Source organism: Gadus chalcogrammus, chromosome 20 (assembly GCF_026213295.1).
Source record: "Gadus chalcogrammus isolate NIFS_2021 chromosome 20, NIFS_Gcha_1.0, whole genome shotgun sequence".
Lineage (NCBI taxonomy): Eukaryota > Metazoa > Chordata > Actinopteri > Gadiformes > Gadidae > Gadus > Gadus chalcogrammus.
Window position 1 is genome coordinate 12,835,860 of NC_079431.1, and position 22,500 is coordinate 12,858,359.

At 45.3% G+C, this 22,500-nt stretch overlaps 1 protein-coding gene across 1 annotated transcript in view; it reads right to left on the bottom strand.

Moving 5' to 3' along the window:
- Nucleotides 1-15,244, bottom strand: part of LOC130373771 (diacylglycerol kinase beta-like) — a 26,200-nt gene extending 10,956 nt beyond the window's left edge. Inside the window, exons 1-3 of the mRNA XM_056580403.1 lie at nt 15,101-15,244; nt 1,560-1,649; nt 15-216 (exon numbers count right to left, since the gene is read on the bottom strand). Of these exons, the coding sequence (XP_056436378.1) occupies nt 15-216; nt 1,560-1,649; nt 15,101-15,244 (436 nt within the window). The remainder of the gene's footprint in view (nt 1-14; nt 217-1,559; nt 1,650-15,100) is intronic.
- Between the last annotated feature and the right edge of the window lie 7,256 nt (nt 15,245-22,500).

The following is a 22,500-nucleotide window of genomic DNA, read 5'->3' on the forward strand; positions in this document are numbered from 1 at the left end:
CCTTCTGGACTCACCCTGCACACAGAACTTGAGCTCCTTCACATCGGTGACGGTGCTGCTATGCGCTCGGTCCGGAACCTTCTTGCTCATGCGGTTGTAGTTCCGCCTCTTCTTGGTCTCGCCCCACAGGTTAGAGCCGCCGTGCATGCTGGGAATGTTGAGCACAGCGATGCCCTCCAGGGACGTGTTGCTGAGATCCAAGATGATCCCATCGCACTTCAGAATGCAAGGGAGGGAGAGAGAGAGAGAGAGAGAGAGAGAGAGAGAGAGAGAGAGAGAGAGAGAGAGAGAGAGAGAGAGAGAGAGAGAGAGAGAGAGAGAGAGAGAGAGAGAGAGAGAGAGAGAGAGAGAACAGAGAAAAAACAACACACACACACACATAAATACAGGGATCATGTTATAAATATGATTCACATCTCACAACATTGAACTAATCTACATTTACCATTGTAGATTTTCAGGTCAATTACCACAATCCATAATGCCACACATCAGCTTATGTGGTATTCGTGCAGAATGGTAGAATAACAAGCCCTCCTAGGTCATGAATACACACAAGCTGCCAGGTGTGTGTATTCAGCGTGCCAGCAGTAAAATATCCAGCAGGCAAATGCACTATTTCTATTAGTGCCCCATTTATCTTCCCTGTCATAGTTGGTGTCATTTAGTGGTGTTAGAAGTCTCATCTAAATTATATTTGAAAGTCTGCCACGGTCATGGAGCTCCCCCCCCGCCCCCTCCCTTTTTAAAACATAAGATACAGACGAAGAAGCTCAGACAAAGCTTAATGCTGTTAAACGTGTGTGTGTGTATGTGTGTGTGTTGTGTGCGGGGATTTCCACTGTTGTGACATCTCTGCCCTCCTGCATCATCTCTAAAGTGTTGTAGCATGTGCACTCAGCACAGGGCAGATCGTAAGGAGGAAAGCTCTCTGTGACCATTTTCAAAAAAACAACTGGCCCGGATTAAGCCGCTGCTTGCAAAAGTCAGGTCGCGGTTTACTGTCATTATTGAGATATTTCAGAGGCACTGGGCCCATGGTGAAAGAGTTCACGTGAATAAGTGTCTAGCCAAACCAAATGAGTTCAGACTTTGCTGAGCCAGACTTCCTCCAGCTACTCCTGTAATTGTTGAGTGGTTTTGATCATGATGAGTGTGTGTGTGTGTGTGTGTGTGTGTGTGTGTGTGTGTGTGTGTGTGTGTGTGTGTGTGTGTGTGTGTGTGTGTGTGTGTGTGTGTGTGTGTGTGTGTGTGAGTGTATGTGTTTATGAGTGAGTGAGTGAGTGAGTGAGTGAATGAGTGACTGAGTGAGCATGTGTGAGGGAGTAAGTGCGTGTGTTTGTGCTTCTGCGTGTTGTTGTGTGTGTGTGGGTGTGCACGCCCAGCAGTGCTCCATGTTTTTTAAAAAACGGTAGAACGCTAAGCACAAAGAAGACTAGACACAGTGAAGGATGCAGGGATGAGATCACAGCGTTTCAACCTGTCCTCAGGGCACACCAATTACTTATCCACACGTTGGCAATGACAAAACCCTTGGGGGGAGGGGAAGGGAAACTCACCTCCACTTCGATGCATTCATTAAGCTTCTTACAGGTGGCTGAGATGGTCTCTGTGGTGCCAAACTCAAAGTACCACAGCTTGTTTTCATCCTATACGAGGAAGAGCAGAAAGAAAACAATGGTTTGGAGAACCAACAACACGGCTAGAGAATATATATCAGACAGGGTGTAGTTGGTAGGGGGGTTGGTTGGGGGGGGGGGGGGATGTCGACATATTGAAGCTGTCTGCTGCCCGACAGCCGTCTGACCTCTAGACCCCCACAGGACTGGGGGCAGAAGGGTCTCCGCAAGAGGTCGGGCCACGGGGGTCTATCCGCGCACCCCAAAGCAAACCGTGGTGGCGACAACAGTGGCTTTCTGGGTAATTAACACATGTCATAAACATAAACATACAGTTAGGATCGGCCATCGCTCCCATGAGGCCGTGTTTGTGTGTGTGTCTGCGTGTCTGCGTGGGGGGGAGGGTTTGTCAGAGGCAGCAGAGAGGACTGCTGCTTTCTTGACAACGTCCAAAACAACAACCCACGACTTTGCCTGCCTGCTGCTTCGTCTCTGCCTCACACAGGCGAGGTCCTGTCGCTATGGCGACCCGTCGGTTGGGATGTCATGTTTTCCCAAATGTTTGGCCGCTGTTGCCGTTGAGCAAATGGACTGAGCAAACAGCCAAGGTAAGGGCAGTCGGGTCAAGTATCTGGTTGATGGAGCTGGTAATGTCTGGTTTGATCTGGATCATGCTGCTGCCGGGGGAGCCGGTAGGTAATGGCATGGAGATCGTCGTTTGATCGTCGTTAAGGTTAGCGGCTGGACTAGCGTTGAGCCAAATCCAACAACATGGATGCCAACAAAACATCCATGTTGTTGGTGGTCTCGCGTTGGTTTACCAGAACTGATGCCAGCGCTGTAATGAGAGGGAGACATCAGACACGTCCAGTCAATTTCGGATCATTAAAAATAATTTGGTGAACTGCTTTTGAAATGGTGTGCTGTTTCTTTTCCTTTCGATGTCTTTTGACGGTGTTAGCATGTATTAAACGTTGTGTCTGCTTTCATTAATATGTGTTTATTCAGCGTAGTGGTTTGAGGTTAGTCTGGGGTCAGTGTGTGTGTGTGTGTGTGTGTGTGTGTGTGTGTGTGTGTGTGTGTGTGTGTGTGTGTGTGTGTGTGTGTGGTGTGTGTGTGTGTGTGTGTGTGTGTGTGTGTCGGTGCCTCTCTCTCCGCTCAGCATGCAGACCTCCGTCGGCCCACTGAGCGGAGTGGAGGGAGAGCGGAGTGGAGTGCAGGGGAACGGGTTCACCCGCTGGTTCCCACTGGTGCTCACACTCACAGGAGAATGGAAATACGCACACAAATGGACAGGCCCCGTTGCACCCCTGCCTCATATCCATACAGTAGGCCTGCTGTATGGATAGAGAGGGCAGCACAATACGCGCTGGTGGGCGGCGGCCAGAGCAGATGTTGTGAAAACATGCTTGGTGGGGCCACTGGGGTGGGCGTGCTCGCCCGGCCTTGTGACTCCCCCTCCAGCATGCTACCCTTCCCCTGAGATAAGCATCTCCATTAATTCCCTGTGAGAGCAGTGACCCATGTGACCTTTGCCCCCCTGCTGCTGCAACCTACCATATATGCACACAACCTCTCTCTCTCTCTCTCTCTCCTCTCTCTCTCTCTCTCTCTCTCTCTCTCTCTCTCTCTCTGGGTGTCTTATTATTGTGTCTTCCACTTATAAAGTCAGCCTTGACGATGTGTGTGAGACCTTAAACATAGGGAAACACTCCACCTCTTCCTTTAGCCTGGACCCTTTGAGTGTGACAGTAGCACCTTTGCCGGGGCCTACGTTTCTCTAGGCAGCACCCAATTTAAGACGTTTGCAGAGACCTAGCTCTCTGCTACAGCAACTGCCGATAGTAGAGCGAGATAGGCCTGCAATTGTCATGTGTGCATTTACATAGAGGAGGGTGGGGTGAGGGTAGAGGCAAGGGGGATGGTCGTTGTAGGGGTGGGGGGTTTAAGAAGACAAATCCAGTGAGTGGAATCTGATCTGTTATCTCTGGTAATCCAATCAGCTGCTCACTTCCCTGTGACCTCTGCTTCAGGACTGTGTCGAGGTGGTTACAAACTCAGGCTGATAACTAGGGGACTCGATGGTACAAATAATGACCGAACAAGGACCAAATGATGTGATGGTTCCAGGGTGAGACGGTCAGAGGCCTAGGAAGGAAGCCTTGCTGGAAGACAAAATGCACTATCCCCCAGGGTGCAATGCAAAATGTTGAGTTAACAAAAAATGTTATCAGCAAATGGGTGGGGGGGGGGGGGGGCAGGCAATGTCCTTTAACCTCACTAGGAGCCCTAACTGGATGGAAAGCATTGTATAGTGAATAGTAGGTGTACATCAAGCAGTTTAAGTGATTGGGTCTAACAATTCATTTTAATTACAACTACTCAACACATCTTGCCTCAATATGTTGCCAATTAATAATGGCTACTTGTTATTGGGCTGGCCCCCAAGTCACCAATGTCTGTAAGATCAATACCGGCAGCGTGAATGTCATGAGTAGAAGAATGTCATTAATAACTTGTTCAGTCCGGAACATTCCTTGAGGAGCTAAATCCCTTCCTGAGGGAACCTCTACCCTATGGTGATATAACCTTTGACCTGACAGTGTCAGTTAGTGATTGTGTGTGTGTCGGTGTGTGTGTGTATGTGTGTGTGTGTTACTGTTGTTAAAACAGAGCTTAAGGAGGCCACAAGCAGGGAGTCATGCCTGTGTCCATTTGGACAATGAGCACAGGCGGAGATGAAGATCAGGATTACACAGCCGTCACATCTGATTTAGGGGACCTTTCACACCCAACGTCTGGTAGATTAGGTCGCAATTATTTCCATTCGGCATTTCAACCTTCCAACGTTATGTTTTTCCCAAATGAGTCTCACTTGAGTTTAGGAGATAGAGGAGACGTGAAAGGAAACGCTTCTTCAAAGCTCTCAGCAAGTTACAATATATATTTAGTAAAACACGTGGACCAATAACCAAGATGAACATACTTAACTCCATAAATGGGGTCAGCAGGAAACCAAGCATGATACTATATTGAGTGCTTTGCATCGTTTTACATTTTTGGGCTTTGCATCATTGCAATTACATTTTTGACCATGAAAGGAAGATCTAGAATGGATTATTTAAACGTTTTGTATTTGTATGATAGTTGGTGTTGAAACATTCAATTAGCAGTATGTATCACAGTGTCTCAATTACACATCTCTAAACAAATACAACCTCCAAGAGACTTCCACGTCGTGGTCTAAACAGCTCCATGGTCTCTGTAACAACCAGTCCCCATCTCTAAACAAATACAACCTCCAAGAGACTTCCAAGTCATACTCTGCATATGCACACATGCCTGCAAGTGTGCACACAGTGACATGACAGTGACCTGTTCACCCTCTGAGTAGCACTTCAGATCCAACCAACAGGGAACAGTGGGCTTCAAGTACAAAATAACAAAATAAAAAGTCAATAAAATAGATTAAACCCATACCTGCACTCCTCTCCTTGTGCCGTGTGATGTGATTGTTTAAAACGCTCTCGTCTCTCGGCCGTCAAAGTCTCGACAGGCTTATTCGGTTATGTATTATAAAATGTTCTCATTTTTGGTCGGAACACAAGGGCATAATAACAAAAGCCAGAATCGCAAAGCACTGTGTTTGATCAATTGTCGTCAACGGGTGTTGTGCTGAAGTATTGTCCTCCTGCCAGGGTTTTAATAGAGTTTGGAGGGTGGAGGTTTGATGAAAAGCCAGACGACCTGCAATCGCTAAGGGCGACAGGGAGACCGTTTTAAACCATACAAACACAATCGAGCCTTGGCCAGAAGTACTTGGGTGATTTTGTCATTTTTGGAGTTTGACTTTTGCAAATGTTTATTCACCCTTCCCAAACTGACATTTTTAAATCATTTTGCCTCTAGACACTGAAACAGGTTTCTATTAAAGGTAATTAAAGGAACTCTCACACCTACAACACCTAACATTAAAGCATCAGGTAAAGCCGTTGAACAACACACACACACACACACACACATGTGAAAAAGTGAATGTGTTATAAAATTATTGTTGGTTCTCCAAACTAAAATAAAAACCAAACTCTTCGCTTTCTTTTAGCCAGTGTCCAATTTCTATTTCTGTGTTACTGGAACGGTGCGAAAAACTAATAATAATGACATGATGATAAATATCGCTTTCAGCAACTTGCATCACTTCAGTAGTAGGACCTCAGAGCACAACACACACACACACACACACACACACACACACACACACACACACACACACACACACACACAACGATCCCAAACGAAGGCAAAGCGTAGAGCACACCGCCGTGGCAGACTGGCATGGGACGCTGTCGTTGTTCTGCACTAGCTGCTGCCTGCCGCTCCGACCCCTGCTGTCTTTTCTATCGGGACTCTGTTTCAGATGATGACTCGGCCCCCCGAAATGTACTCTGGCGATGAGAACAATGCACGCCAAGCTAAGAAAGCCCAGCGGGGGCCGGGACGCTCCCACCCCCCCCACCCCACACCCCGTCTGTCGCGAGGACATGTGACTGCATGGATCAAACGGGGAGGTGTCTTGACTCACCCATGAGGCGCATGCCCGCCTTCTCTCTCCCCCCTCCTTACTTTAACTCACTAAACTGACCCCCCATAGCCTCTTCACGGCCATGGGTGTGAATATATGATGAGGATAATCACGTGGACATCGTGTCACGTCTTGTTGAGGGCTAATGGCCGCTCATTTGATGCCAGACCTAGCCGAGGCCATATGGAGATTTTAGATTACCCAAGCTCCTATAAAGTGAGGAGGAAGATTTGTAATACAAGTGTGCTATCGTATAATCTCAGGTGGCAGTGTTTTGCACGTAGCCTTTAGTATGAGAAATACGATGTGTTATAAAAAAAAAAAAACAACATCGAACGCATCGGTGCTTCGAGTCGTCATAGATACGATGCATTCTGCATTCTGACTTCAAGACAGTTCAAAGCATTACGATTAGCATGGTTAAAATGAGCGTTACTCCAGCAAAACAAGGGACTCCCTCGCTCGGGATTGGCCCTTCAGACAGCATCACCATGAAGCTGGGAAACGGAGCAACCACTGGTCTTAACCTCACAACCTCCATTGTTATTGTAATGCAAGCAACAAAGCAACCAGAGCCCTTTTTTTCTCATCACCACACAAGAGCTATTCGACACTTCCTAATCCAAAACTTCCTCTCCCTGCCCCCCACCGGCACTGAAAGGCACACACAAGGGCTCACACGCACACACACACACACACACACACACACACACACACCACAACACACACACACACACACACACACACACACACACACACACACACACACACACACACACACACACACACACACACACATTCACACACACAGAGCTAGAGAGCATTGTCCAGTGTTTGAAGCATCATTAGTACCTGGGCCAGGGGCTCCTCTGGGTCTGGCTACTGATTCGTCTTTGTACTGACAGAGTTCCACAGACAGGGAAGTTGATGCTCAAAAGTCCCCAGCTACAGGCCCTCTCCCCTCAGGTGGGAGGGGAAGAGGGGGCTGCTGATGTTCAATACATGTGGTGTTTAACTCAGTAGAGCCTAATAAGTTGCATAATCGAGGTTGCTGTACATAAATACAGTTGTATTTTTTCTTTTGAAAGGACAACAAGCAGAAAGGAAGTTAAGGTCAGTCCTTAAAGACAGTATTCTCAATAGGTGGAGTGGTTGGGGTGGGGATGGTTGAGGGGACGATTTGGGATTCCAGCCGCCTCATTGGTCACAGTTATATTTCTGAAAGTGTGTGTGCGTGCCTGCGCAGTGTGTGTATGTGTGTGGGTGGGTATGTGTGTGTGTGGTGTGTGTGTGTGTGTGGTGTGTGTGTGTGTGTGTGTGTGTGTGTGTGTGTGTGTGTGTGTGTGGTGTGTGTGTGTTTGCTTTAAAGGAGAGATGAGCAAGGTGACAGAGACAGACAAACCGTGGGAACGGAGACAGACAGGCGGGGACAACAGTGCACAGAGCCCGGGTCTGAGTGCGTCCGCAGGCAGCTCGCATCTCCTCAGCTCTCTGCCTGGTGCCAGGTCAGAGGTGAACCCTCCACCACTGAGGTCCTATCACCCATGGCGAGGGGCTGCGACGTCCCTACGCCTCAAAGTCTTTCAGTGAAATTGGCATGCAAAACGGCAGACACTTAGGCAGCCAAATGCTTCAATCAGAAAACAATGAAACAGTTACGAATGTCCATTCAACTGTCTGGTCGGTGGTGCAGAGAAGCAAAGGAAAAAAGCAGTGGGGAATTTGAAAACCTTATTTTGATGTAGATTTGTAAGATTGAAGAACTCAAAAAATAGCTTTCTGCAGTAAACTAAACTTATATATAATATATATCTATATATATATAGCCTTATGGAAATTAGATAATGGATGTCATTCTAAAGACTTTTAAGCCTTTACATGTATTATGAAAGGCTGAAGCTCTCTGTGCATCAGGAAATCAATGGGACATACTCGAGTAATCAGAGCAGCTTGCCACACCTGCACATTAATTCCTAATCAAGCTGAGTACAAATTATAATCAGTTTAAAGGTTACATATTTTACGTTTGATTGTCCGTTTATTGAGTTGAAAATGCATCGCAGGTTTTGATTGCAAAAAGCAATCAAAAAGATGTAATTATCCAGATTAATGTTTGATGCCTCAACAGGCCAATTACACTTTAAACGTCCAAAGATGAGTCAACACTTTATCAACCCTGGTACAGAAATTCACGTGTGCAGGAGTTTACAATGGATTGGATTAAATAGAGTAGTTAATAATTAAAATCTTGATTCATATTTTTTTTTGTGAGTACTGTGTTGCTATTACGAAAAAATAGACACAGTCACACACACACACGCACGCACGCACAACACACACGCACACAAAACACACACACACACACAAACAAAACATTGGAACGTGTGTTCTGATGCCTACGTCATATTGGACAAACAACAGAGGCGTGACTATTTTATCAAATCTAGATCCAAGTTCTGACATGCACATCTGGGCACCATGGGTTCAGGAGGCAGAGATAGTTGTCTGGATTCATTGCAAAACTGCATAGTTGTAGAAACGCTGTAGTACACATTCCAGGCCCATAAGTGGCGCTGCTTCTGCTACAGAACTCCAGCAAAAAAAGAAGAAGAAGAGGCGTGAATGTGCATAAAGCTTGTGCGCTATTTACAAACATACAGTCCAGTACTGTGTCTGAAATAGCGCACTTCTATACTTACACTTACTTTTTGGAGTGCACTTTGCTCAAAAACGGAGAGTGTGCCAAAACGCAGTGCACTGGAAGTACCTCGGTGGCACACTCAAAACGATCAAAAAATTTAGTGTCGACCGATGGACACTTTCCACCCTCAACGGATGCCATCTTGTCTACGTAGCGGAGGGGGCGGGAATTTCAAATCTGAAATGGAGGACATTTTAACATTTGAGGCCAACACGCTCTACAAATGTAAGTAAAATTACAAATATTTGGGCTGTGTCTCAATTCAGGGGACGCATCATTTGAGGGACGCGGCCTATGAAGGTGTAGCCTTCGTAGACCGTGAAGGCCGAACAAACGTTTTTAAATGAGATGGTCTGCCCTACGGATCATTTCAAGTTTGCGTAAAAGCCGTTAACACCCTTTGTCTTGCGTGATGATGCGCCGCTCCTGTCACCTAGCAACCTTGACAGCCGCAGTTCAAACCGGACGGCGGAGGGGAAATGGAGCAGTTTTATATAACCCACTAAGAGATGTCCACATTCACTTAGATGTCCACTTCCTACTTTATTCTTATTTTATTTCATTTTATTTATAATTTTCTATTTTTTATAATCGTATCTTCTATGCTTTTAATTTCTATTTGTACGGAGCACCTGGAACGAAACAATTTCCCCCCAGGGATCAATAAAGTTTTCTGATTCTGATTCAGATTCAGTTATATAATAATTATATAAAATATAACGTTAATTAGTTTAACGTTATATGGCTTGTGTTAATGAAATTGAACTTGAACAATAAAGTTACAAATTTAAAATAGTCCCAAATTTATTTTATTTGTTTTGTCATTGAATATGTAATTGGCTGTAACTGCCGCTTCTGCTCTCTCTGACGCCATTTTGTGAAAAAAATCCAAAGCGCAATGAATCTTGGGAAACGTTGGGCCGTGAAGGATCCATCCGGTGTATCCTTCAAAATCGGGAAAAGAAGGCTGCATTTGTCGGCCGCATTTGAAGGAGCCTTCGAAATGGGACAGCCTTGACGCGTTGCAGTGACGCAATCACCCTTCGAATGCACCCTTCGAAGGATGCGTCCCCTGAATTGAGACACAGCCTTGGTTTGTTTTTCAACTACAATGTTTTAGGCTGTATCAGACCAGTGTTTTTATGGTGACCATTCTGTAATCAGTTGGTATCGAGAACGATAACGTGAATACTGCTAGATCGCTAATACAGGCGACTAACGAGTCTGTTTTGGCTATCGGCTTAGGGAATTATGGAAATGATCAATCAGAAAAAAAAATACCACAGAAGAAGAACCGTCAAACTGCAAACTCATTTCCGGTAGGTACGCGAAGGCTATTTTGACAGTGCAATGTAGAAATGAGAGCACTGCGCCTATAAGTAAGTGTACTGTAGGGATAATGAAGTGCACTCATTGTAAGTGCACTTACTTAAAGGGACACTGTGTAATATTTTTTAGTAATTTATTACCTTAAATCAACGTATTCATTCATATAAGTCCTTATTGGTGTTAAATTACTATTGTACCACTAGATGGGAGTCATTTTTACATAGCGTCCCTTTAAGTACGCGATTTCAGACACAGCTATCTCCTGGTAGCGCTTTGCGGTGGTTCTAAGTAGATTTGGTGAATTTATCCGTCTGTAATATTTTTTTGCTTATTTTGGTAGCGGAGCAACATTAAATATTGCACTAGCAGCTAGGGATGGGCATCGAGAACCGGTTCTTGTTCAGAACCGGTTCCGAGTCAACCGATTCCTTGGAATCGTTAGCAAGCCTGCTTAACGATTCCGCTTATCGGTTCCGGTCGCGGTAAATGCGTCGTGACGTCACACACACGCTGCTTTGATTTGGTTCAGAACGCAGCAAACATGTCGCCGCCGAGGAAGAATCGCATTGTGCGTTCACACCAAACGCGACGGGGCGACAAGATCCCATACAAAGTGAACGTAGAGACGCGTATAAGGGCGAGTTTTTCGCGGGAGAAAACCGATGACAAGTTTTTGTTGTGATGACAGCCAATCAGCGTTCAACAGCGTGATAACTGAGTGACATGTGTAACGTAACAGCCAATCCGCGTTCAGCCGTCAAACTCAGTGCAGCAGTCCGGATGAACCGCGGAATGGAGGAGAAAGTGATTGTTGCAGTTTGCGACTCCCGGAGCTCTATATATAATAGTATATAATATATTATATACTATATTATAATTGTATATATAATATCACGGCCAGCTCTGTCGCCTCCGGATGGCCGTAGCGTGGGGAGCTCTCATAGGGATTGGGCTTCTCGGGGTTTGTTTACCGGCATTGCTATGGTTTCCGGTCTTATGTGTTCCAACGGTTTATTAGGTAGGCCCATCTAATAAATCTCTGTCTAATCAATGCTTCATTTTGTTTATGTCAGTTTAATTTTGTTACAAGTTGAATGCAAATGAGCACTGTTAGAATTCCAAAAGGCACAAGCTCTTATTTGGCTGTTTTCAGTCTGTGTTTTTAGTTGTATGGCACATAATGATGGCATTTGGGCAAAGCGAAACATATATTTTTTCTTCTAGACCAATTCATTTGAAAATGTACAATTTCCTAATACTAGAAGCACTTCTGATCAGATATTAAAGAGATGTAATGCAAACAAACACATTTATACTTATTTTCTCACCCAATGAGAATCGATAAGAGAATCGATAAGGAATCGGATCGATAAGCAGAATCGGAATCGGAATCGGAATCGTGAAATTCTTATCAATTCCCATCCCTACTAGCAGCCCAACAAGGGACATTATCTGCTGCAGAATCGTCACAAGCATGTAGTCCGGCATCATTGTTTTTGTCGTTCTGAGACGCCATGGGCTAGCCAATCACTAAGGTTAGAGGGTTGAGGGTGGGGGCGATGACGTCATCGTTTGCGTTTCAGGCGTGCACATGAATCCTAACACGAAAGGGTCCGGATTTATTTGAAACCACCCTGGGACATGTTTTCAGAGAAGCACGTTTTCGGGCACCGGATCCACCGGATCTGTCTGGACGGTCGGCCGAAACGCACAAGACTAAAGGCTGATTCATACCTCCGGATCCGGACGACATTCGTCCGTCCGCCCCAAACGTTGCCTCCGGAACTACCCTTCATTACTCCGTCTGGTTTCAGCGTTGTTATGGATGTTACGCAATAAACCCTCTAGAGGGAAGTGACTGTCGTTTCACAATTTAACGGCATCGACAATCGGAAACATGATATCTGTAGAGATGATTTTGCTTTGTGTCATCCGAAATCGGCAAAAAAAAGTGCAAAAAGTGTAGGCCTAAAAGTTGGCATGTGACACCCCTCACCAACCCGCAGTTTATCTCCTCAAAATGTTGTTATATGACCAGTAACAACTCATTGCCAAAGCAGGGGAACAATAAAATAAAAAGGTCAGGTATATAGTATAATAAGTATAAAACGTTAAATACAATATATACATATCAGATACTCTATTTTCGCGAATGGTCTGACTTTTGACTCTATACTGCCGCCTCGATTTCCGGTGGTATTGCTCCGTTTCTCCCGGAGCACTCTGGATTCGTAAGCTCAGAGGCGACGGACCCATTGACGGACAAAACCCTCCGGGACCGGACGAAACGGTCCATATCCGTATTTACCGTAGGGTGTGAATGGGCCTTAAGTGTCGAGGCAAAACACCTAACCTAACCTGCTCGTGCTCACTTATTTGCTTGGCATAGTTGTCATGAATGAATGTGTATGAATGGTTTAGTGTGAGGAAGTTATTGTAAAGTGCTTGGAGCTGCCAAAGAGTTATATAAAGGCAGACGATTTACATGAAAAAAAAGTTTTGCGAGTCAGAAAGCACCTCTAATTAAAGAAATGTGAAATAATATATTTGGGTTCAATATGCTGGGTTTGACCCTCAGAGCAGATACGGCCCAACAGATTGGCCCCTTGTTAGTCGCTTTTGGCCTGGATGACTGCCCTGCTCCCTCATCTCTCTCTCTCTCTCTCCTGCCTGTGGATATGTTTGTGTTGTTATGCATCCTAACCAGGTGAGTACGCCACACCAATCCAGTGCTCTCTGAAGCTACCGCCTGTTTTGAATGTCTGCTGAGTCTGTTCTGGATGATGTCTGTGGCTGAGTAGTTTTTGAGTGTTTCAAAGCATTGCTTCTGTGGGGCCATTCCACCAAATCAACAACTTTTTATTTCACCTTATATCATCTTGCAGCGATTCACTCTCAATGGCTTAATCACAATCACGCATTTTGCAGTAAGCTGAGCACACGCACGCACTGCCAGCCTAAAAAAACATTTGAACTGCATAATGTACGATATTATCATCATTACAAGCAATTATGCCATTTACAAGTATTACCTGAAATAATAATAATAATAATAATACATTTAATTTAGAGGCGCCTTTCAAGACACCCAAGGTCACCTTATGAAGAAATGATCCCACTCTCTCAAAAAAATGGTGTGGTTCTTAAAAAAGGGACTATTGACATATTGACAACTATTATTCTATCTATTCTCCATCTCTTATCATTGTCATTATCTACTTTAGTCCTTTGATTCATCAATCCTCAGTAGGACAAAGGCAGTATGTGAAGATCTTTTACCATTGGTCTGAGGCACGGTTATGGAAGCATATATGTAGCAAAATTCAAATGGCAATGCAATTTGCAATTTGCAATTCAATAAGTAATTACGTTATGCAATTGACAATGCATTATGCAATTTCATAATGTAATTTGTAAATACGTTATTCAAAGTGTATTTTAAAATGCAAAGTGACAATGCAATCCTCAATTAAATTTGCAAAAGTTATAACAATAAAAATACAATAACATTTTGTCAAATTCTTTGAGTTCCTTTATTCAAATTGAAAAGCTATAGCGTCCCCGTGATTGCAATCCACTTCGCCACGCTCCGTGTGTTGCGATATTCAAATGACATTTCAATCCGCAAAACGGAATCCAAAACGGAATCCAAAGAGGAAATCCAAAGAGGAATCCAAAAAGTCAATATGCAAAGTGGCAAACGTATCAGCCACCAGCGGGAACTACGTCACTTTCTATTGTGTCAGACTGTTTTATGTGTGGGGGGAGGGAGTTCCAGAGCCTGGGTGCTGAACAGCTGAATGACCGGGCACCCATTCGTAATGAGTCGTGATGTGGGGATACATAGTAGTCCAGCAGAGGTTGAGCGGAGGGAGCGGGAGGGAGTGTATTCTTGGAGGAGGTCCCAGAGGTAACTGGGGGCTAGGTTGTGGAGAGCTTGTAGGTGAGGAGTGGGTGGAGACGGTGGGTCTCCCGACCCTATGTTTCGCACCCAGTGCCTGTAGCACTTTGGAAATCTTTGTGTTTACCACACTGGCGTCAAAACGTACCCGTGAGGATAAGTCGTCTATCCTATCTCCCAGAACACGCACTCTATCTACTGCATCTGTGTCTTCAACACGATTGTTCTCCACATCATCGGCCAAACTTCGGAGCGTATCAATAATCACCATTGGTGACCATGGACCTGACACATACGAACTAAAAGTGAACAAGGAAATTACGAGCAAGTGACGTAGTTCCCGCCCAGACGCTGATTTGCTGATACGTTTGCCACTTTGCATATTGACTTTTTGGATTCCTCTTTGGATTCCCTCTTTGGATTCCGTTTTGGATTCCGTTTTGCGGATTGAAATGTCATTTGAATATCGCAACACACGGAGCGTGGCGAAGTGGATTGCAATCACGGGGACGCTATAGCTTTTCAATTTGTATAAAGGAACTCAAAGAATTTGACAAAATGTTATTCTATTTGTATTGTTAGAACTTTTGCAAATTTAATTGAGGATTGCATTGTCACTTTGCATTTTAAAATACACTTTGAATAACGTATTTACAAATTACATTATAAAATTGCATAATGCATTGTCAAATGCATAATGGAATTCCAAATTGCATTGCCATTTGAATTTTGCTACATATATGCTTCCATACACGGTTGTTAGATCATTGTTTGCAAATGCAACTTAAAAAAAGTTGATGAGCTATTGTTGCTAGGGGACAATTGCTGAGTGGGTGATCTGTGCGTGTACACCTCAGAATAAGTGGACCCTTAATCTATAGCCAAGGACATTTTGGACCAAACCAGGATAACAGCTTAAACAAAAAACACACAAGCCATCACAACCTGAGTCTGCTCAAGTCTCCTACGGTGATTCGCACTCGAAATCCAGCAACGACCCCCATGACATTTTTGTTGTTGGACTGCATGTCCACATATTTAACGTTGTACCTGCTGTTGAACTTCTCTGGGTGCTTTTCCCGCATCAGGTGAAAGCGGTGGGCGATAGGCATCCTGCGTCGAAGAGAGAGAGAAGAGCACACATTAGCTGGAGGTCTGGCCTGGAGCGCAGGCTGACACTTAAACCCCACCACGAGCCAGGAAGGTCAAACATGGCTGCGTGTTATGCCGGAGGCTAGGAGCACTACACCTGCAAACAACAAAAATCAAACAGGAGAAACAAATATCCACTTGTTGCTAGGCATCCACTCTTTCTGAAGTGATTCAGAAGTACGCAGGACCACGTTCGCTGGCCGGCGGGCTAGGCGCTATAACTGTTGGCTGTTTGTTCAGCAACAACATCCGATGTCGTGTATCAACGGCAACTACAAAGTATTTGCACAAATCACATCGGTGACGTCAGCGGCCTAAGCTAAGCCTTTCGTATTTGGTCAAAAGGTTAGAGTTGTAAAAGATACGGAGGAGCACTGATCATGTCTGTATCAGTAACGGTTTCAGTTATTGATGTTTGTAGCACTGGTGCGACTAGCATCACCGATCCTACACTCACATCCCAGTATCCCCAGAAAATTAAGCAAAACAAAGCTGCAATTATTTGTTCTTTAACGGAGAACTGTATTTTAAAAGCTGCATATAATTCCATCTCTGAAATTGTCTCAGAAAACAGATATATGACTAGAAGGTAACTCCAAGCACCAACTATAACGACTACAGAGGTAAAAAATGAAACATTCAGTGGAAGCAAACCTAAAAAGGATGCCACTCACAACAACACTCACTGTTCATGTGTTCCCAAGAACAGTAAACACATGATATATGTTAATCCACAGGATGCAGCTGTTTCCCCCAGGACACAGCGCTTCTGTTGACAGCAACAAGTTAAGAAGCGTCGAGGTGATTAGTTCAGTGTGTCTAACGGCTGACGCGAGAGCTCTGCTGAGTCAAAAGGCCAGGAGAGTGGACCCAGAGTGTGTGTGTGTGTGTGTGTGTGTGTGTGTGTGTGTGTGTGTGTGTGTGTGTGTGTGTGTGTGTGTGTGTGTGTGTGTGTGTGTGTGTGTGTGTGTGTGACTGTGTGTGTGTGTGTGTGTGTGTGTGTGTGTGTGTGTGTGTGTGTGTGTGTGTGTGTGTGTGTGTGTGTGTGTGTGTGTGTGTACAACCCTCTGACCTCTGGCTCGGGGCAGAGATGGATGGAACTCATCAGTTACCCGGGACAGCCTCCTGGCTGTGACCTCATTCAGCGAGACCTATTCAAACGCCTGGGGGTCAGCGTGGAGGCGCTACTGCCCCCAGCATGACGGCACAAGCACAAGTCGTTTTCCTAACCTAACTTTTTCCATAAAGAACTTGATTAAATGGATAATTGCTCATTTCAACAACATCAAGCTTATTCTGCTTTTCAAAATAAAAGCCCTAAAAAAACCCGCAGATAACATCTGCAACCAGGATTGTATTATAGCGGAGGGCTGACCTCTGTCCTTGTCCTATTGGATATATGGCTGTACATAACAAGGTGGATCAGCAGGCACTTAGACGCCCGAGTGGATGTAATCAGTCAGAGCAGAAGCACTCTTTCAGAGCGCCCCCACTTAAGGAGATGACCGCTGGCCTGAGCCTGACCAGAGTACTCTCTGCGCCGCTGGACGCGCCCCGCAGGGGGTAGACTGGTGATCCGTCTTCCCGGCAGAGACGCATCGATCACACGTAGCAAGTGCAAGCTAAGTTCAGGACAAATGCCACCCAGTTCTCCTCTGCCGCTGCCCTCTTCTGTACTGTTCCGTCCATCCAAGACTTCATTAACCGGCCAGCGTGGATGTGACTTGCACACACATGTGGAGCGCATGCCCGGGGTGTGCAGTATCCAGAGCAGTGTCCGGTAGAATGGTGGATGGTTGGTTGGGAGGCTGAGTGCAAAATGTCACACCTCTGCTTGGCTGGGTCAGTGATATAATCAGTCTCCCGGAACACTGCTGGTCAACGAGGAAGGGAGGGGAGGGGCCTATCAAGACAAGAGGCAGGAGACCTTTGGCCGGTGTGCAACACTACAAGGTGGTCAAGGATTTGAAGATGGTGAAGATCGGTCTCACGGCTTGTCTGAACATCTCCTACTGAAACCTTGATCACCCCTCGAGCTTCACGTCTATTGAGCGTTCCGTCTAATGTCTTGCATGTGACAAAACGCAGAAAGGTTCCCCACATTCCAAAACTAAAAAATCACCAAGCATCAGGTCTCCATGGTGAATGCTCGCACCAACTCTTTCACTTAAATTGAGAACATCACTCTTGGTGCATTGATTGTTGTTGATGGAGAAAGACCGGGTTTGTGTATTCCATTTCCATTTCCATTTCGAGCATTTAGCAGACACTTTCATCCAAAGCGACTTACAATAAGTACTTTTGTCAGAAGAAGGTGAAACAATAAATCCCTGTCGGTGCAGTAAGAACCAAATGCAAAGCACTTACAATCGCTAGGTTAACCCATTCCCCGTACACAACAAAGATAGCTAGGATAAGATGCTACACAACTAAGTACTATAACTAAGTACGACATACAATAAGTGCATACATTTAGTGCAAGGATGTACAACATACAATAAGTGCGTAGGTGGCTTTGGGAGGAGTGGCTATGCAGAGTCCGTGCTTCCACCAAGGAGCACTGTACCGGCAGTTTGATGGGATGCTGATGGCAACTCGACAGCACTCAGTGGAGCCCTGGTTCACAGCAGCCAAGCGCTGGCCAGTTGCCGTCCTTCCCATTGTCTGGAAGGGTCCTTCACAATCGTGACTAATCGCCTTCACAGCGACAAAGTAAAACTCATTCAAATCGTAGCAGGGTTGAATGAGCCTTGAACGATAATGAATACTTCCCTGAATTACATCCGGAACAAGATCATGGGCAGTCACAGCACACAGAAGAAGAGCCCGTTTTTCTGACTAATTCTAACCCTTACTAGCATTTGATCAAAATCTGTTTTTAACCACACATAGTTAAATGATTTGCTTAAAAACAGCAATGTGCTTATACAACAGAAAATATCCCAAAAATTGAATGAGACGTCAAGACGATGCGGACGGTCACAAGAAGAAGACAGGACGTGACACGTCATCCATTATGTGCACATTTCACAGCTGAGAGGTGGGAGAGCCACCGTGACGGCTGGGGGTCTCAGCAGCCTAAAAGCAGCCGTTCAGTCGCTGTGGCTCTCCGGATGCCTGGCTGCCCGCCCGCTTTGTGCAGGTGTTCCTGAGAGCGGCAAAGAGTGGAGGGCTGAACGAACACGAGCGGACAGGCCCTAGTGACACGCGTCCTTTCCTGTCAGCCCTGAAAGCCGTATACTGTCCCGGCGACGCCATAGAAACCAAAGGCCAGATGCTTGGGCCAGTCACGTCCACCCGCCGCTGTCCTTGTGGACTCAACGGTGGCGTACCTGGGTTCCCATGACGACCGCTAACCCCTTCGGCTCTGCTGGAGCCATTCGAGCACCCTAATGAGGGCCCCGTCAACGTTTTGTCGGAACACAGGGAAACGCTGCCGTAATGATCGGCTGCTGTGTGTCCGATGGCTCAGTCCCGAGAAGCGCAGAGCTCAGATTCCTGATAGGGAATCCTAGCGTAAACTCAACATGTCATCTCTGTTTTCACCAGGTGGCCGAACAAGACCAGTCGTGACATGTTTCATCACATGACTTCCAAGTACCCAAGCCAGGGACACAACCAGATCCATTCATTTATTTTTTGGAACGTGTTAGTAACACCCAGAGCCTGGGATCTTACCGCCCTTGGTCCAAGCTACCACAAGAACAACATCAAGGGAGGAATGTCAGGTTTTAACACATCATTTAGAGCAAGGAAAAAGCCCTTGTAATGGCCTGAGACAGCAGACCGAGGTCAGGCTATCCATTCATGAATATAGTTCCAACCCAGTACCAGAATTGTCTTTGCAGCTGCACTCAAAGTTCAAACTATTTGAACTTCAACCTGTCTGACACCTTACCAAGCATGCCCCTGTTATATACAGGTTTTTATGTATACACATAAATATATATGTTTTGATTTATTCCTATATCCCTGTGCTGTATTTGAATAATAGGAATTGCCATTTATTTGAATGAAAAGATAATAAAGAGCTACTAAAGAACTAAGACCTTGTTATTTTAACAGCAATAGAAAATAGAAATAACTAGAAATAAGGGGGCTTTTAAGCAACTCATTGAGAAAGCTCAAGCACTCTACATTTCCATTTCGGTTATTTAGCAGACGCTTTTAGACTAAGTGACTTACAACCATTCATACACACATTTACACACCGACGGCAGAGTCAACCATGCAAGCCGACAGCCAGCTCGTCGAGAGCAGTTAGGGTTAGGTGTCTTGCTCAGGGACACCTTGACACTCGAGGACAAGCCGGGGGTAACATTATGTGAATGTAATTGATTCTAATTCAAGAGGGCAATAACTAAGCTGGAATGTTTTGAATTTGCACTATGTTTCAAATCATTATTCATGGTATTGTTGGTCCTGGGAATTAATTTGTGAACTGATTTAGAAGATCTTGTATCTTGTGTATATCTTGCATTGTATCTTTATTTTCTTCATTCTTTGATTTATTTTATTTTGTATTTGCACTGCAACAACTGCATTTCCCTCACAGAATTAGTAACGTGTTATCTTGCTATATTGTCTTAAGGTACGGCCACACCAACCGCGTTACTCGCGTTACGCCCCGTGCCCACTACCTCCGTCCGTTGACTGATCCCCATTGACTTTGAATGGGGACGGACGCGCAATGCATTGTGGATCCGTCCGTTCCGTTGGAGCCTTTGGCTCCGTCAGAAAGTTGAAAAATGTTCAACTTTTTCGGCAGTGACGGATCCGTCATCCAATCAGATCGCGTATGCAAATTTAAGCCCTGTGACGCGACTCGGGCTCTGACGATACTGGAAAGCGGGAAAGCGGGTCATCTTGCATCGCAACAAGCAGGAAGAAGCGGGAAGAACCCGGCGAAGCGATTTGATTGGCTGACGGATGCATCTGCAAAGACTACTCCCCCATCAGTCAGCCACGCCTTCCCACGTCCGTTGACTGACGGAGGTAGTGGGCATGTAGGGTTAGGGGCGTCCAAACTCGGCATGTTTGCATAGGGAACCATTGATATAGGCGCGTAGACGCGTTACATGCGTTGAAGCGTCGCGTTAGGGGCGTCGCGTTAGGGACGCACCAACGCCTGGAGTTCAGAAATGTGAACTTTCAACGCTCCAACGCGTGGCGCTTAGCCGCGATAGCCAATCAGCGTGGAGCTTGACCCGACGTCACTGGCAGAGAGTAGTGAGCTTGGACAGAATCATACGGCCGACATCTTTCTTTATTCTGGGTGGAAATAGTAACATAGTTACGCTAAATGCGTTTATGGAAACATTTTTAGCGAGAAATGTGCATTTTACTTTCATAATGTTCGCTCGGTGAATGTGAAGGATGTTTGGTTTGATAGTTATGACGAAGAGGGAACGCTCCGTTCACTTGCATGGATAGAGTGTCTGGATGCTAAGCAACCTCAACGTCTTGGCAGACTATTTCTCTGCTGATCAACACTACGAATGCTGGAAACACAGACCAGACACACCATGTGAAGTTATTTAACCCGATTATTGTTATTTATATCAGAGATTATTTAATCTAACCCGATCTAAACTCTATCACCCAAACACGGCGGCGTTTGGGTTTCCTACCTCGGACTCCAGCGCAGCCACGGCCGACAACTATCTTTATTCTGGGTGGAAATAGTAACATAGTTACGCCATTAAATGCGTTTATGGAAACATTTTTAGCGAGAAATGTGCATTTTACTTTCATAATGTTCGCTCGGTGAATGTGAAGGATGTTTGGTTTGATAGTTATGATGAAGAGGGAACGCTCTGTTCACTTGCATGGACATGGACTCATCTAGCTGCGTTGGCGCGTTGACGCGTTGGAAGCGTTGAACCACCACACAATGATCAAGCGTCAGGTTAGGCGCGTTACTCGCGTTAACCAACGCGAGTAACGCGGTTGGTGGGGCCGTACCTTTATAATAATGATTGTATTCCCAACACCCACGTGGGTAATGAGAAATCACACAGGACATTGTGCTTAGCAGCAATACTTGTTGGCTCCCTCCAGTGCCATGTTACACACATACACAAAGACTTGAATGTGTGCTTATGGGGCCTTTAATAGGGATCTGTTGTTTATCTGTGTCACTTGCAATCATCTTATTTTTTGCATAGCACCTTCCAGAAAGACCAATGGGCTAATGCATGTTTGTGTGTCTGCGACTTGCGTGCGTGCGTGCGTGCGTGCGTGCGTGCGTGCGTGCGTGCGTGCGTGCGTGCGTGCGTGCGTGCGTGCGTGCGTGCGTGCGTGCGTGCGTGCGTGCGTGCGTGCGTGCGGTTGGCACGCACGCCAACCGCACTGTGGATCTGTGGATGTCAACTGTTTTGACATCCACAGATGCAACAGCTATCTGCTGTCATAAAACCTAAACAGTTTTGAAAGATTGGTGCTGCCAAGACAGCATTGTTTTGATCCCAGGCAGATGCATGCTGGGATTGTGTGACACTAACTACCTATATGCAAACCAGGCTAAACTTGTCCTCACACCATATGGGGAGCATGTGACGTGACAGATAGAACATGTTTTTTTAGGGAACAGCAAACCATCTGCCAGTCAGGATTAGAGCTCTGAGACAAATAACATTTACACACCATTATATAAACCACCATCTTCGACCACCGACCAACACATTTAACAGAATCCATCCTGGGATAATAGCATTTCAAAAAGATATGCTTTTACAAAGAAATCTGTTTATTTTTTATTATACAGGTATACAAAATGTATCTGCCTTTTATAAACATCCAATTAATTGGTACTGATGAACCAGAATAAAAAATGGCACCATTGAATGTATTGTTGTACGACGGATATTTAATTTAACAAATTGGCATGTTTAAAATGAGTTTCATTCAGCATAACTTGTGACCAAATAAGATTTGAAATTGGGACTTGCATCAAGAATGGAAAGTCACACCCCTAATCGCTTTAAAACAAGGCGATTTAATTTGGGTTACAGGATATGCCTCGGTGCTCTAATTTTCTCTGGAGCGTTTGTTCTGGAGAGTCTTGGACCCCATTACCTGGACATGATGCTGCTGCACAGTCCACATCAACATCTGGACTTGGTACGCTGGACTTATGAAAACTTTTTTAGCCCAATCTCAGAAGTCTATCAAATCTTCTCAGATACAGCTTACAACAACCAGCCAGAGGAAAACA